Source organism: Scyliorhinus canicula, chromosome 19 (assembly GCF_902713615.1).
Source record: "Scyliorhinus canicula chromosome 19, sScyCan1.1, whole genome shotgun sequence".
NCBI lineage: Eukaryota > Metazoa > Chordata > Chondrichthyes > Carcharhiniformes > Scyliorhinidae > Scyliorhinus > Scyliorhinus canicula.
Genome location: NC_052164.1, coordinates 71,026,621 through 71,043,949, shown reverse-complemented (window position 1 = coordinate 71,043,949; position 17,329 = coordinate 71,026,621). Strand labels below are relative to the sequence as shown.

The 17,329-nt window shown below is 46.8% G+C and overlaps 1 protein-coding gene across 4 annotated transcripts in view; it reads right to left on the bottom strand.

The window, feature by feature from the left end:
- LOC119953891 (endothelial cell-selective adhesion molecule-like) overlaps positions 1-17,329 on the bottom strand; it is a 148,328-nt gene that overhangs the window by 13,015 nt on the left and 117,984 nt on the right. For all 4 annotated transcript variants that reach the window (XM_038778522.1, XM_038778523.1, XM_038778525.1 and 1 more), the window contains exons 3-5: positions 14,025-14,229; positions 6,186-6,341; positions 279-401 (exon numbers count right to left, since the gene is read on the bottom strand). In XM_038778522.1, the coding sequence (XP_038634450.1) occupies positions 279-401; positions 6,186-6,341; positions 14,025-14,229 (484 nt within the window). The remainder of the gene's footprint in view (positions 1-278; positions 402-6,185; positions 6,342-14,024; positions 14,230-17,329) is intronic.

Genomic DNA, 17,329 nt, shown 5'->3' with positions numbered 1-17,329 from the left:
TGTTGTTCTTCTTAGCAACACACTATGAGCGCTATCAAGTGATATCTGTACTTGGCAGCATGGTGGCACAGTGGTTAGCACTGCTGCCTCACGGCACTGAGGTCCCAGGTTCGATCCTAGCTCTGGGTCACTGTCCGTGTGGAGTTTGCATATTCTTCCCGTGTTTACATGGGTTTTGCCCCCACAACCCAAAGATGTGGAGGGTAGGTGGATTGGCCACGCTAAATTGCCCCTTAATTGGAAAAAATGAATTGGGTACTCGGAATATTTGTACTTACGCATCATTACATTCAAATGTATCGAACATGATGCACTCCCCATCTCATTTTCAGCTTTGCAATTATACAATCCAGACATCGCCTCGGTGAGGTTGATCAATGTCAGACTTCCCCTTTTGACATCTATAAAACAAACACATTAAGAAACTTAAAAATCAACACACACCCAAATTACACTCATCTAAATTTCAGTGGGTTAATTCACTTATATAGAATCAGGAGAGATTCTACCTATTCATTGTCACTTGAATTGTACAAGAATACGAAAGGGACACAACCCTTCTATTCCATGTAGTTGCTCCTGTTGAGTCTCTCACATGAATTTCCTGGTCTGTAGTGAGCTGCTTCTATTCAGACCCAGTGAAATATATTTTTTTGATCATTAACAAGAGTTCTACACCCACGTCATGCCAGCCCACCAGCTGGCAGCCCCCAGAACTGGTAAAAAGGGATACGACATCCTGCGATCAAGACCTTCACAAGAGGCCTTCACAGCGGAGGTGTAGAAATCCTGCCCACTTAGGCAAAAGGTCAAATAAGTCAACAGCCAGAATCAATGTTTGAGACTAACTATTACTAACTCACCAATAACTAGCCTATGCCCTCTATTAATGTACGTTGGTCAGAACTTGAAAGAGCACAATTTGTACCATTTTCTCTCGTTATATTCAACACTTGATGAAGCAATCCTGGATCCATCCAAAATGTTTGACCAAAATACTTCTCAAATTGCTCGAACTTGGAGAATTCCTGACAGAAGCATAAAACGATTCCCTACTTTCGTAAAGTTGTTCCATGGCCCCGTTTGCAGCCTAGCTCCAAATTTACAGTTCTTGTGAACTTGCAGCTCAATTGTCCGGCTGAACCTTAAAGATCGTCAAGAGGTCATTTATTGTCAATGCATGTCGCAATAAATGCACGCACAACCTGAACTAAAAAGCTGGAGACTGTTGGATCAGTCAGGTATGTTTAAAAATCTAACAAATCTAGCCAGGAACAAATTTCATTATGTGCATCAAATACTGATGGTTTTCCATGTAAAAAAAATTACAGATTTAACATTATTTTTAGGATTTCTCTGCATTAATAAAAATTGCTTTATTAGTTCATTCATCATCACATTATTGTTTGTGGGATCTTGTTTGTGGAATCTTGCTGTGTGCAAATTGGCTCTGGTGTCTCCAGCATTACATAGAATTTACAGTGCAGAAGGAGGCGATTTGGTCCATTGAGCCTGCACCGGCCCTTGGAAAGAGCCCCTCACTTAAGACCACACCTCCTCCCTATCCCCGTAGCCCAGTAACCCCACCCAACCTTTTTGGACACTAAGGGCAATTTATCATGACCAATCCACCTAACCTGCACATCTTTGGACTGTGGGAGGAAACCCACGCAGACACGGGGAGAACATGCAGACTCTGCACAGACAGTGACCCAAGCTGGAAATAGAACCTGGGACCCTGGAACTGTGAAGCTACTGTGCTGCCGATTTTTTTTTCTTTTTTTACAACATGATTACATTTTAAAAAGCTCCTTCTTGGTTGCAAGATACTTTGGGACAACCCGAGATTGTGAAAATAGAGGGCGGAAGTTTACACTGCCTGGATTTTACAGTTCCAACGTAGTCAATGGAATTTTCAATAACTCGCCGCATTTTACAGCCTCACCTCTGCCATGCCAGCGCTGTAAAATTCTACCCATTTCTTCTTTCAGTAACTGGATCACTAAGGATGATGGGTGGGATTCTCCGACCGCCCCCCCCCGCCACCCCCCCCCCCCCCCCCCCGGGCTGCAGAATCGGTGGGGGGTGGCATGAAACCTGCCCCGATGCTGGCTGCCGAATTCTCCGGCGCCGTTTTTTTGGCAGGGGCAGGAATCGCGCCGTGCCGGTCGGGGGCTGTTGACAGCGCCCCCCCCCCCTCCCCGGCGATTCTTCGCTTTGCGATGGGCCGAGCAGCCACCCATTTTCGGCTAGTCCCGACGGCGTAAATCAAACAAGGTTCTTACCAGCGGGACCTGGCTCTGCGGATGGCCTGTGGAGTCCTCGGGGGATCTGGCCGGGGGGGGGGGGGGCACAGCGGCCTGGCCCGCGATCGGGGCCCACCAATCTGCGGGCGGGCCTGTGCCGTGGGGGCCCTCTTTCACTCTGCGCCGGCCGCTGTAACAGTCCACCATGGCCGGCGCGGAGAAGAACCCCCCTGCGCATGCACTGGGATCATGTCAGCACACGCTGGCGCTCCCATGCATGCGGCAATTTGCGCCGGCCGGCGGAGGCCCTTCAGCGCCGGTTGGTGCGGCGCCAATCCCGCCGGTACAGCCCGCCCCGCCGGATAGCGGAGAATCCCGGCCCATATCTTCAAGGTAGAAATATATACAAAGAACATCTCATCAACAGTCCTTTAAAAATTCTGTTAATCACTTTTGGAGACTTTTCTGGAGGTATTTGTTGAAATTATAGAATCATTGTCGGAAAGAATTAGGGTATTCAGCCGGTCATGTCTATGCCAGCTCTCTGCAGAAACTATTCACCTCCCCTGATCTTTCTTCACCCTGAAAACCTTCTCTCTTCAGATGACGATCTTTTAAAGGCCATGGTTAAATCTGCCTTCAAGCACACACTCAAGACAGTGCATCCCCTAACCACTCACTGAGTAATATATTTGAAGAGTAATGGATCAGCTCATGACAGGAGGGTAGGGGACTTGACACACCACACTGAGGGAACTGCATTATCAAAAGTCATTAATCATGAATACATCAGCATTGATTGTGCAGATTGAATGAGCTCCCTCATACTGCTAGGTCCTGAGTCAGCTGCCGCATCACAAAGTAAAAACAGTTGGAAAATCTTCTAAAATAAGCAAGGATTAAGCCTGTACTGGGTTTTCATCAAAACAGGAAACCAATGGAGAGACTCCATGTTTAATCAGGTTTAGAAATTAAATCACTTCACTTGTACATAGTTAAAATCAGGCCCATGTATTGGAAGCATTGTACTAAAGCAAAATGGCAGCTTTGCACAGAACCTTCCAAAGGTGTCAAACAGATATTGGATTGGGAGTATGTGTATTTTTTTATTGTTCATCTGCGCATTCTTTCCTTAAACAACAGCACCAGAATCAAAGTTGTCAGATCGTGAACAGCAAAAGACCAGCATATGTGCCTATATATGAAGTCACTAGAATGCAAGATAACCCATGTTGTGCTTTTATTACAATAATATCCTCATAAGGGGTTGTGTAAACACATTGTGGGTTCATTTATTTGGACTAGGCACATGGAAAAATTTGTGAGTGGTTAGAAAAGCTTAAAGACATCAGCAGCAGAGTTCCCCTCTAATGTCATGCTGCTTTCCCTTACAGGTATATTACAACTCACTGCATGTAAGAAGCACAGATATTTTGAAGAGATATAAGATGCTATTATAAATGGATGTCTTTTCATCCTGTGACAATGACAAAAGTGTCATTGCCTAAAGATGGTTAACCCATTTGTCCAAGTATGTAGATTACAATATTTCAGAGCAAAGTCTTGTTACAGGTGGCATTATATACAGTCGCTACCATGAATCTCCATCTAATAAATTAACATCACAGTCCCAGAAAGAGTGAATTCAGTTCATGATACTAGTATTGAATTAGGCTTCTTGGGCTTGATGTACAAGGCCAAAATACGAGGACTGAGTTTAGCCAGTCAGCAGCGATGTCATACAGTTGCCACTGACAACGTACACTTTTCTGGTGTCATCAGCTTTACTAACTCCCCTTCAGGGTAGCATGCTTGCAGTGTGATGGTGAGGTATTTATTTTTTAAAGAAATCTTGAGGCTTTCTTTTAACCACTAATTTTGGTTATTTGTGAGGTCACTGATGGGAGACATTTTCAGAGTGGTCCGGGCAGCGGAATCCTGCACGTTGGGAGTTTAAATTTGCTGGGAAAATACCACACACGAGCATGCTTTGGGACTTCGAGGTTTCAATTATCTCTTCAAAGATGGCCGGGGGAAAGTTCAGCTCCATGAACACCTGCTGACTGGAGAGGTCACCCACAGAAGCGCCAAGTTGGCATTAAGTCATGTTGATCAACATAATGGTCTGCCTACTCTGCATGGTTGCAGATTTTATTTGTGCCGCATTAACCCTTTACCCACGTTAAGGGCCAATAAATGGACACTGCTGTGCATAATTCCATCCTAATATCTTTTTGTTGCTTGAGCCTGAGATGAATTTCAGCTTGGAACGATAGTATAAAAGTCTTCTGTCTCCACATGCATTTAAATACAGTATATGGATATGAACCCTGAGCAAGAGTTCTTCCTGTGGCTTAGATATAGGTCACAGCCTACACTATATGGTAAACCACAAGCTCAAAACATACTATATGGTAAACCACAAACCTAAAACAATGCTCAGGGGTTCCAGTTTTGAATCACTGTAGATGTCTGAATTCTAAAATAAACCGCCTGAGGCAGGCAAGGTTCACTTGATTATTTTTAATGGTATAGATTTTTAGAGGGATAGATTTAAAGATAAGAGGTAGGAGATCAGGAGGGATTTTCTTTTAAACTCACAGGATAGTAGGACTCTGAACTCACAGCCTAAAAGGTGGTAAAGTTGGGAACCCTCACATTGAAGAACCATTCAGATGAGTACTTGAAATGCCATAGCTTACAAGGTTGCATATCAAGTATTGAAAAAATAGGATTAGAGTAGATAGGTGCTTGATGACCAGTACAGAAATAATGGGCTGAAGGGTCTCTTTCTGTGCTGTAAAACTCTTTGACTCTAATCGGTTGGTAATTTGACCCTTAATTTAATCTTATTCGCAAAACGCCTGGTTTGAGGAATGAAAGGTTTGCACTGGTGCAGTAGGGGGAGCTCTAAGGTTGTAGTTAAAGTCCATCGTTGGCACAGAGGGAAGGTTGACTTGCATTAGGTCTGTGACAGAGCCCATCTGGGAGTATCTGATGCTGCCAGAAGTGGATGTGTTTCCATTTCCTAGTTTTAGTGAATAAAGTTGGCATGAATATAAAGCAAATTTCTACTGCTAATATTAGCAAGTGAAAGAAAATACACTAGTTGCTGACCAAATCTGAATCATACCCTATCCCCTGGCACTGACACAAAGAGATTGATAAATTTAATCATCCCCACTCAAAAAGTATACAGAACTGCTCTCACAGTCACAGTGAACTGGACTAGCCACATAAATACTCGCCACCAGAGGGGAGAGGTTGGGAATCCTGTGGCAAATAACTCACCTCCTGATTCCCCAAAGCCTGTCCACCAAGGCACAAGTCAGGAGTGTGATGGAATACTCTCCATTTGTCCATATGACAACACTAAAAATATCGACACCCAGGAAAAAGCAGTCTGCTTCATTGGCAACTCATTCAACACTGACGCACACAGGCCTTGCCTGTGATGTCTACATTTAATGGAAGAATTAAAAGAGGACCTCCTTGTGTACTGTAGCACTCAATGGAATGCCATGTGCACAAGAAAGCGATTAAAGCAGGATTTCAGCCACAATACAAGTGCTCACAGCCGAGATTTTCCCGGTCCTGTGGCGGAGGTCAATGGACTTTGGGCTGGTCTGTCAAAATTTCTTTCCCGCCTGCGACAGGCAGGACTGGAAAATTCCAGCTGCTGATTTGTAAGTTACACAATAAATCAGCACGGTAGTAGTATACAACCAAAGCACTACATGGTTCTCATCCAGCTCAGGAGTATTTCCATACATTTGCAGAGCACATTTCATGACCTCAGGATGTCCCAAGTTCATTTTAAGAGCAGTTGATGTTTTAAGGGCTGAAACCTGTAGTTTTAGGCACCTTCCAGTTTATACAATGTCTTAACTAATTCTATATCAAACACAGAATAAAAGCATTTCGGCTTCTCACACTCACTGTGGCCTTGTGGGAAAACCAACTCTCGTTTGGACGGAATCCGTTTCCATTTGTACCCGGGCACTGGTTTGCCATTTTCAGAGTGGCAAGTTAGGGTCACGTTGTTGCCAAAGTATTGGTTTCCAATAATGTTACATTTTGGAGTTGAAGGTGGGACTAAATAAGATATAGGAAGGGAAAATAATGCAAATGAAGTGAGATGGTCATTAAAATTATAGAATAATCAATGCAATAATTCTTAAACTAACAAATATGTTTCCTATCTGAGTAACAAGTTACAAAACATTTCAATTGCCCAAAGGTTAGGTGGGGTTACAGGGTTCGGAGTTGGGGATTTGGCCTAGGTAGGGTGCTCTATCATAGCAAGGGCTGGTGCAGACTCTATAGGCTGAATTGCCTCCTTCTGCACTGTAGGGATTCTATGACACAGCAATAAAATGAGCTGTTGACCATCACAGCTATTCCACCAACAGACCCAGAAATGTCACCGTATTCCTCCCACATATGTACCACCCGTTCTCTTAAATTACTTATATGCTGTTATCTCAAATCCATCCTTTATTTTCAGAAATAAATTAAATTTTCATTTGAAATAATTAAAAACAGGTTAAAGCAAATAACACCGATCATTAAAGAGATTCGTCTTAAATTTCACAATTTCTCCCATCTCTCCTAAAGATGCTAAATCAGAAATTCTAGAGAAGCTGGGGGGTGGTGGGGGAGATTCCACAATTTCACCAAGCACGTCACTCTTCAGATCCACTGAAGACAAGTGCTGGTTTTGTAGTGGGCCTGATATTGGCCTAAAAAAAGTGCTCCTGAGGTTCTCTGTTTAAGCATCCCAGGCAGTGCCTAAAGCAGGCATTTGGCACCATAAATAGGTTAAGGAAGGATCACATGTCCCAAAATTAACTACTTATCAAAATTAATTCCAGGTGACTGAGGCTGACTTTATTAGGGATGGGAGCAAGGACCAGGATGCGTACAGTATGGAGTGTGGCCTCCTGCTGTACTGCTGTCAGGGTAGCTCGGGAAGGGCAGAAGCTTTGAATAAAAATCTGAGCGTCCAGTCCCAGGAGCGTAAAGCGATCATTCTCCACATGCTTGGGACACAATTTAAAGAAAATAAATGAGGGAGAGTGAAAATGGGGAACTACAGAAATGCTAGCCTGATATCAGGGCCGGGATTCTCCCCTACCCGGCAGGGCGGGGCGTCCCGGCGTGAACCACTCCGGCGTCGGGCCGCCCCAAAGGTGTGGAATTCTCCGCACCTTTAGGGGCCAAGCCCTAACATTGAGGGGCTAGGCCCGCGCTGGAGTGGTTGGCGCTCCGCTGGCTGGCGGGAACGGCCTTTGCCGCCAGGCCAGCCGGGGCCGAAGGGACTTTGCCGGCCGGTGGAAGTCCACGCATGCGCCGGAGCGTCAGCGGCTGTTGACATCATCCCCACGCATGCGCAGGGGAAGGGGTCACTTCTGCCTCTGCCATGGTGAAGACTATGGCAAAGGCGGAAGGAAAAGAGTGCCCCCACGGCACAGGCCCGCCCGCCGATCGGTGGGCCCCGATCGCGGGCCAGACCACCGGGGCCAGGTCGCCCTGCGCAACCCCCCCCCCAGGACCCCGGAGCCCGCTCGCGCTGCCTGCTCCCGCCGGTAAGGTGGGTGGTTCGATCCACGCCGGTGGGAGAAGCATGACAGCGACGGGACTTCGTCAGGGGCCGGGGGTCAATCCCGCCCCCCGGCGGTTCTCTGCGCCGGCGGGGGGCGGGGGGGGGGGGGGGGTCGGAGAATCCCGCCCCAGTAGTCGTTAAAATGCTAGAATCTATCCTAAAGGATATAATAAATGAACACTCAAAATAATGGTAAAATATTGTACAAAAATCAGACCACATTTGGAGTACTGTGTGCAGTTCTGGTCGCCCCACCTAGGGAAGGATGTGATTGTACTGGAGATGGTGCAGAAGAGATTGATCACGATGAAGCACTTGGGTGTTGCTTTCTTTAGAGTATAAAAGGCCGAGGGGGGGACCTGATGGAGGTGTACAAGAACACATGGGATATGGAAAGGGTGAATTGGAAGCAGCTGTTCCCCTTAGTTGAAGGATCGAGGGGGCATAATTTTAAGGTGAGGGGCATGAAATTTTAGAGGGGATTTGAGGAATTTTTTTTCACCCAGAGGGCAGTGGGAGTATGGAATGCACTGTCTGGGAGGACAGTAGAGACAGAAAACCACAACCTTTAAAATGTACATGGATGAGCACTTGAAAGGCCACAACATTCAAGGCTATGGGCCCAAGTGCTGGAAAGTGGGAGGAGTGTAGATTTAGCGCGGCTTTTTTCGGTGCAGACCTGATGGTGCGAAGGACCTCTTCTGTACTGGATTCATGTTTGACAAATCTGTTGGGAGTTTATTGAGAATGTAACAAGCAGAATATATAAGGGGAAACCAGTCGTAATGGATTTTAAGAAGGCTTTCGATAAAGTTCCACAAAATTAGATTAGTAAACAAAATTAGTGGTGGAGGGGAGTGAACAAACTGGCATAGATGGAGGATTGATTGACGGCCAGAAAAGGTGAGGAATAAATGGGTTATTTTCAGGTTGGCACATTGCAGAGTTCTGCAAGGATCAGTGCATGTGGCCCCACTGTTCACAGTCTATAAGTGATTTGAATGTGGGGATCAAGTGAAATATTTCCACGCTTGCTGATGACAGACAAGGTGGGAATGTGAATTGTAAGGAGGATGCAAAGAGACCTCAAGGGGATTTGGACAGGCAAAGTGAATGGACAAGAACAGATGGAATATATTGTGAAAATACATGAAGTTATCCACCTTGGTATGAAAAACAGAAACACAGAGTATTTATTTTAAATGGTGAGATATTGGAAAGTGTTGATGTCCAAAGGGACCTGGGCATTCTTGTTCATGAGTCATTGAAAGCTAGCATGTTGGTACGGTGAGCAATTAGGAAGGCAAATGGTATGTGGGCCTTTATTACAAAAGAATTTGAGTGCAGGAGTAAAGATGTCTTACTGCAATTGTATTTGAAAGTCTTCATAATCACCGAGGACCTGTTTGTGATTTAACGTGAGGGTCACCACATCTCAGGCGAGGGACATGGTTGAGAAGGCAGGGCCTTCGTGAATAACCTCAGCCAGTGCAGGAATTGAACCCGGGCAGTTGGCATCACGCTGCATCACATACCAGCTGTCCTGCCAACTGAGCTAAATCACAGAGGTGGAGAAACTGGGAGAATGGGATACAATCAGGATATTTCTCCCCTGACCGGTGAGTCTAGAACCAGGGGAGAGTCTCAGAATTAAGGGTAGGCCATTTTGGACTGAGATGAGGAGGAATTTCTTCACTCAAGCGGTTGATCAATCTTTTGGATGTTCTATCCCAGAGCGCTGTGGAGGCTCAGTCAGTGTATGTTCAAGTCAGAGAGTGATAGATTAATTTTTTTATTAAATCATTTTATTGGCGTTTCTCAAATTTATAAACAGTTGTAAATATATACACATAACATTTTTCTTGCTTTATTGTACAGGGAGGTTTGTGGTGTCCTCCATTTAACTGACCCTATGTACATTTTACTGCCCTCTGGATCGGTCTATAGTTTCCCCCCACCCCCCACCCTTCCCTGTTGTGTTCCCCTCCCTCCCACCCTGGTTTGGCTTCTTTTTTCTGGGAAAGGGGAGGGGCCTCTTCTCTTGTGGCTTTCCCACCTTCCTTCCGTCTTCTTCCCCCCCCCCCCCCCCCCCCCCCACCCCCCCCGCCCGGGTTGCGCAGTCCTTTGGTTCCTCGTCTACCTTGTTTTTTTATTCTTAGCTTACTCTTCATTGCTGGCCTTGAACAGGTTTTGGAACAGGCCGACAACTGCCCCAAGTATCCAGGAAGCCATCCTCCGGCCCTCGGATGGCGTACCATTAGTCTTCTCCAGGTGGAGAAATTCCAAGAGGTCAGCGAGCCAGTCTGCAGCTTTGGGTGGTGCTGCCGATCGCCAGCCGAGCAGGATTTTCCGGTGTGCGATTAGGGAAGCCAAAGCAAAGGCGTTAGCCCCCTACCCCATGTGTAGCTCTGGCTGCTCCGATACCCCGAAGATTGCCACTATCGGCCATGGCTTTCACCCTCACCCCCACGACCTTGGACATTGCTTCGGAGAAGGCTGTCCAGAACCCAGCAAGTTTGGGGCAAGCCATAAACATGTGGGTGTGGTTGGCCGGGACCCTCTGGCACCGCTCATATTTGTCCTCCACCTCCGGGAAGAAACTGCTCAGTCGGGTTCTGGTCAGGTGCGCTCTGCGCACCACTTTGAGCTGCATTAGGCTTAGCCTTTCGCAGGAGGAGGTGGCGTTCACCCTGCTCAGTGCTTCGCTCCAGAGTCCCAGAGTCCCCATCCTACCTCTGTCCCCAGTTCATCCTCCCATATTTGTTTGGTCTCGTCCAGTGGTGTTCGAGCTCTGTCCAGTAGTTGTTCGTATATTTTACCCAATAGCCCCCCGCTTCTCGCTGCTTGTGTCTATCAGGTCCTCTAGTTGTGTGTTTTCTGGAGTCCCGGGGTACCCTACTGTCCCTTTGCAGAAGAAGTGTTTTATTTGGAGGTGTCTCATTTCCTGTCCTTTTGCTAGTTTCCACTTCCTCGTCAGTTCCTCCAGTGTCGTCAATTCCCCCCCCATACGTAGAAGTCCCCGACCGTCAGTGTGCTCTTCCCACCTCCATCTTTTGAAGGTGGTATCAAGCATGGCTGGGGGGAATCTGTTACTGCCGCAGATGGGGGCCACGGGGAACATTTTAGTCGAAATGAAAAATGAATTGAAAATCGCTTATTGTCACTAGTAGGCTTCAATGAAGTTACTGTGAAAAGCCCCTAGTCGCCACATTCCGGCACCTGTCCGGGGAGGCTGGTACGTGAATCGAACCGTGCTGCTGGCCTGCTTTAAAAGCCAGCGATTTAGCTCAGTGAGCTAAACCAGCCCCGGGTTCGGGAAGTTATCCCAAAGTGTTGTCTCAACTGGGTCCACGTTCTCAGCGTGGCCACCACCACTGGGCTTGTTGTGTATCTTGTTGAGGAGGATGGGAGTGATGCTGTAGCCAGGGCCTAGAGGGTCATTAATTTAAAGGATACTGCCTCCATTTGTACCCAATCCCCTCACTCTTTCTGCTGTTGCTGTCCAGTGATACCACTGGAGGTTTGGTAAAGCCAAGTCCCCTTTGATTTTCCTTCCTTGCAGTGTCTGTTTGGGAATTCTCGGGTTCTTCTCCCCCCCCCCCCCCCCCCCCCCCCCTCCCGCCCCATACAAACGCCATGATGAGATTGTCCACATTTTGGAAAAAAGCCTTGGGGATGAAGATCGGTATGGATCTAAACAGGAAGAGAAACCTTGGCAGTATGTTCATCTTGATCGTCTACACTCTCTCCGCCAGGGAGAGTGGGAGTGAGCCCCACCCTTGAATGTCTTTTTCTACTTCCTCCACCAGGCTGGTCAGGTTCCACATGTGGATCTGTGTCCAGTCTCTGGCTATCTGGATCCCCAGGTAACGGAATCTGTTCTGGGCCATTTTAAATGGGAGCCCCTCCAGCTCTGCCTCTCCCCCATTTGGATTCATTGAGAATAACTTGCTGTTGCCCAGGTTAAGTATGTAGCTGGAGAAGGTTCCAAACTCTTTCAGTATTTCCTTCAGTCCCTCCTGTGTCTTCGAGATAAGCAGGTCATCTGCATAGAGTGAGACTCTGTGCTCTCTGTCTCCTCTCCGGATTCCCTTCCAGCTTTTTGCGTGCCGCAGGGCTATCGCCAGGGGTTCGATCGCTAGCGCGAACAAGAGTGGGGACAGGAGGCAGCCCTGTCTTGTTCCTCTCTGTAGCTGGAAGTATTCAGAGCTGGTGGTGTTAGTTCAGAGCTGGTGGTGTTAGTTCGGACATTTGCTTTGGGAGCGTTGTACAGGAGCCTCACCCAGGCGGTGAACAAGGAGGTAGTTCCATTCAACTCTGACGAAGGCCTTTTCTGCGTCCAGGAAGACGATCACCTCTGGTGTTCTCTGCCGGGGCGCGGGGGGGTGTCATTATTACATTCAGAAGTCACCGGATGTTAGCTGTGAGCTGCCTACCCTTGACAAAGCCGGTTTGGTCCTCTGCGACCACCACTGGTATGCAGCCCTCCAGCCTTTTGGCCAGGACCTTTGCGACTATTTTCGCATCCATGTTCAGCAGTCAAATGGGTCTGTATGATCCACATTCTGTTGGGTCTTTTTTGGGTATCAGTGAAATTGTGGCCTGCGCTAGCATGGGGGGCAGGGTGTCACTTGCCAGTGAGTCAGCTTTTTCCACGGTCGCTGCTCTCCCCGTGAGGTCAGGCCCCAGTGTTTCCCTTTGTCCAGGGGGCACCCAACATGGCCACCACGTGTGTGCACCCCTGTACTCAGATCTCCCTTTGCCCTGAATCCCTCCAGAGTGGCTGTTTGCAGCGCTATCTTGGTTCCTCACCCTGCTCCGTGCCTGCCGAGGCCTGCATCTGTTCTGCTTCTCTACCTTGCCCTTCTCTTTGCTTCTCTTTCGTTCTGCGCTCTCACCCCGACTCCTCTACCACCACCCCCCCCCCCCCCAAGCCCCTGTCGTCTGTCCCCTCCCTGTGCTCCCCCCCCCCCCCCCTCCCTTCTGCCCTGTCCCATCCCCTTCCTTGTGCAGGCACTCCCTCTCCCCTGATAGGCACGCTGCAGCCCTCCTTCCTTCCTGCCTTCCCATGTTGGCCCTCCTCCCAGTACTTGTCCAGCTCTGGCCCTGTTTTACCTTCCTCTGGCCAGCCCTTGTCTTGCCCCCCTGTCCACTTTTCTCAACCTCACTTCCCTTGCTCCCCCCCCCCCCCCCCCCCCCCCCCCCCCGCCAGTGTTGGCTAGTGTAGACGTGAGAGATGAACATACACTTCCAACACTGATGAAGGTTCAACTCAATTTTATTAACTACTTCTAACTAACTAACACACAATGACTGTGGGTCTAAATGATGCTAACTTAAACTAGAGACCTAAGCCTTGTCTGAACAAGTTGATTCTCTCAGCACGTGGTGTAAGTCAGTGCTGGGCTGGATGAGTTCTTGTTACACTCAGAGGCAGCACCCAGAATGAGCGGGAACCGTGGTGCCCTCTGCCTTTATAGTGTGTGTATACTAACTGGTGATTGGCTGTGGTGTTCGTACATGTTGATTGGTCCCTGTGTGTATCCATCAGTGTGTGCCTGCACCATGATATACTGGTGTATATTATGACACCCCAGACTAAGCAAAAAGAGCTACAAGTTCAGTACTTTAGTGGGAGCTGCCTCGTGCACATCTTCCCCCTCAGAGAGTGATAGATTTCTAGATGGTAAAGGAATATGGCGTGGTGTGAGAAAATGGCATCGCGGTGGAAGGTCAGCCATGATTTAATAGAATGGCAGAGCTCCTGGGGCTGAATGGCCTATTCCTGCTCCCCAGTCCTTAAGTTCCTACATTCAAACAGCTCAGTGCATCCAACCCAAATAGCCTGATGTCATATAAAAACGAAAGGCCTCAGGTAGAATAGAGGACCAGGTTTGTGGTCAAACAGGTGGATTGCGGGCTACATGCAGGCTCCGTCATTGTACCAGATGTTGAGTGACTTAACCAGCCTCTTGAAAGAACTGCTGGAATTGACTTCAAAAAGGACAGGAAGTTTTGGGTATACAGAAAACAAACTTTTTTCCCCACACAAAGGTATATTTTTCTGAAGGAGCTTAGTCCTTGGCTCCACATTTTGCATTGAATCACCATCCATGTTATAAATCATTCATTAATTCTGATCTCTTAATGAATGACTGCATCATAATACATACCCAACACATCCAGGTTGGTTCCTCCGGAGAGAATTTTGTCAGATCCGGAAATCGAAATGCTTACTGAGCAAGTGTAGCGACCTGAATCCGACAACTCAGTGTTGTTGATGTACATGGAGGCGTCGTTGCTCGGCTTTGGATGCATTAAACCTACACGTTCTCTGTATTTATCGTTTGCAGCAATACGACCGCTATATATCAAGACCTTCGGGGGGGGGGGGGGAGGAAAACAAAAAATGTATCTTTGGAAGGGAAAGTTAATAATGTGACATGGATAATGCAATGAAGTCAAACAATATGAATTGTTAGCACCCCGGATGAGAAACCCCAACAATTTACAATTTATAAAACAGAGGAAAGGATACTTCACTCCAGGAGTGATAACAGTGACCAATGGGTACCTTTTATGTTAAAACAATCTTTAATTTAAACACAAAATTTATCAAATTAGCAACAAAGTAAGTTTTACAGTTAACACTTCAAACAGCTCTGAAATAAAAAAACTTTAAAGCTTACACATGACACTTGCAACAATATATTCCAATTAAGCAAACCAATATAGTTCAAAGGCTGCTTATAAATAAAGTTAACAATCAGGTTTACTTGCTTTTCTCTGTGCAAAGACCTTGGAGAGAACATTTCAAGAGCCAGCTGAAGCCCCGTCTTTTCAGACTAAAATCCTGTGGCAAACATGCAAAACAGAGCTGGTTCCACCCATTAATTACATCATAAGGCATTCTTCAGCCTCCCTCCACTAAAATGTCCCATGACCTGTTTATCCAGGACTATGTACCATCCCCCACAAATTATCTACGCCCCAGGGGTCCTCCAAATCAAAATAAAAAGTCATAGAATTTACAATGCAGGCGGTCATTTGGCCCATCAAGTCTGCACCAGCCCTTGGAAAGAGCACCCTACTTAAGCCCACATCTCCACCCTACACCTTATCCCCGTAACTCCATCTAACCTTTTTCGACACCAAGGACAATTTAGCATGGCCAATCCACCCAACCTGCACATCTTTGGACTGTGAGAGGAAACTGGAGCACCCGGAGGAAACCCACAAACAGGGGGAGAAGGTGCAAACTACATACAGACAGTTACCCGAGGCCGGAATTGAACCCGGGTCCCTGGAGCAGTCAGGCAGCAGTGCTAACCACTGTGCAACTGTGCCACTAATGTTCAATTCACCATCTATCTGTAAACAAGTAAAGGGTCTAATGGGAACTAATGGGAACCTCACTTTTACAACCCCTTAATCACACCTTTAAAGGCATACTGCCTGTATGTATTGTCATGCGAGTGTCCCTTTAAGAAAGGTTTTTGTCTCATCACAAGGCTTCAGTTATGTCATTTTGTGGGTTGAGCTGGGCTGTGGCTGTGAGGGTCTGGGTTTCAGTTTGACTGCTTTGGACAACAGAAGGAGAAAGAAGTGTTTTTTCCCCTGTCTTTTTTTGTTTTCATTTTAAAAGCTATTTCAGTAAAAATACATTGGTTGTGACCAACTGCCTTAGTAACTTTAAAGATATAGTTTGCTTTCTGGAAGGCGTTTTGAATCTGCTGGTCGAGACTGGATCAGAATCTCAGGGAATAGACCAGTCCCATTCAAGTGGGTCACGCCCTTGAAAAGGGGTTTGGTTTATTGGATTTTGTTATTGAATTGGAACAGTTAAGGGCAAATTTCCTCTTAACATAGTTATATACATAGATTACTGTAGCTGTGTGGTGTCTTTATGTTTGTAATTGATAAAAAAATTCTTGCTGTGTTTATGGATATATATGTGTTAACTACATTCGTCGAATAAACCTTGTTTTGATTAAGTGTCTGGGAAGTCTGATGATCACAACTGCAGCGAACGCTTTTGTGCTCATCCTAGTCAAACTCAACATAATAGGTTGTAGGTGGTCAGGTGAACTTCATAATACACTTTGGAGTTTCAAAGCCTGGCCCATAACAGTATCTCAAGCCAGGGATTTTATTAGCATTACTGCAACAATGTAGTATATAACAATGTCCTACATTCATCACCAATATATTTCTTAATGTTAATTTTCAATAAATGAGAGCCTGGATTGTAATTATCACATAAGGGCCTCTTTCTGCCCAATAGCAATTTAAAGTCAGCAGGTCAGGGACAGGGGGTAGGATATCCAGTGCTTTACCCTGCTTGGGTCTCAGGCCACAAATGCTGGTCAGGTTCTCCCTCACATGTCCCCCTTTCTTGATTGTGGACCCTCCCACCCCTCCATGCCTTTACAATCTGGATCAAACCCACCCCTCCCCTCAGCCTCCCCATAGGGTCTCCCCTCATGTCCTTTCAGTAGGACCCAGCATGTAACTTGTGTCCATGCGATTCCAGTATAGCACTAGGCATTCCCAGCAGCACTACTGGTACTACAGAGTTACTGGTCAATCAGATTGACTTGTAGCATTGGATGCTGGTCAGCCTCCTGACTGAGGGGCAGACATCCTGCCTATCGAGCATTAAAGGCCTGCAGGGCTGCTGACAACAGCCAAGATGCGTTCCTCACTATATGAGGTGAGATGCGTCACCTTCCAAAAAATCATGCCCCAAGAGCAAGATCCAGCACAGACAAGTGCACATTGCAGATTCCCTCAGGCCATTAACATGGATTTAGGGTAAGAAATTCTGGCTCTCTCAGGCGTGGAAAATGCAGCACACAACAGAGGGAAGCTGGCAAAATAACTTGCAAAGTTTATCGCCAATTTGTTTCTCGGATTGTCCATCTAGAGTATCTTTGACTAGTACAACTTTGAATGCATTTTCTGCATGCTCCCAGGCAAAGATGGATCTTCAGATTGTTCCCTATAAGTCCTCTTCCACTGCTGCTCCTTGGAATGGAGTCTTGCTGTGCACTACAATGCTTGCCAGGTATGAAGGAATTCAAATGGGAAACTCCTTAAAATACCAACTGATCCTCCCTCTCATCATGTTTTCAGGACATGCTTCCCTTCCCCCAAGAAGATGATGGAGTTACAAAATGGAGTCAGAACCTCCACTCTGGATGTCTACGTATGCGATGTAGCCACGAGGGCTGCCAAGTCAGGATGGTTAAAAGACCTGCCTGGTTCCCTGATACTCTGCCCTAGTTTTGTTAGATATTAAGGCCGCCCCTCCCCTCCCAGTCTTCATCTCTTAAGAGCTCCTCACCTACCCACTCCACATTCCCATCCATGCCAATTACGTGAAACCATGCCCCCAACTACCCCTAATGGCCCCTCATATCTCCATGGCAAAGCAAAGATTCTCCACACATCCTCATGCTCCCTTGTAGCCTCTTTG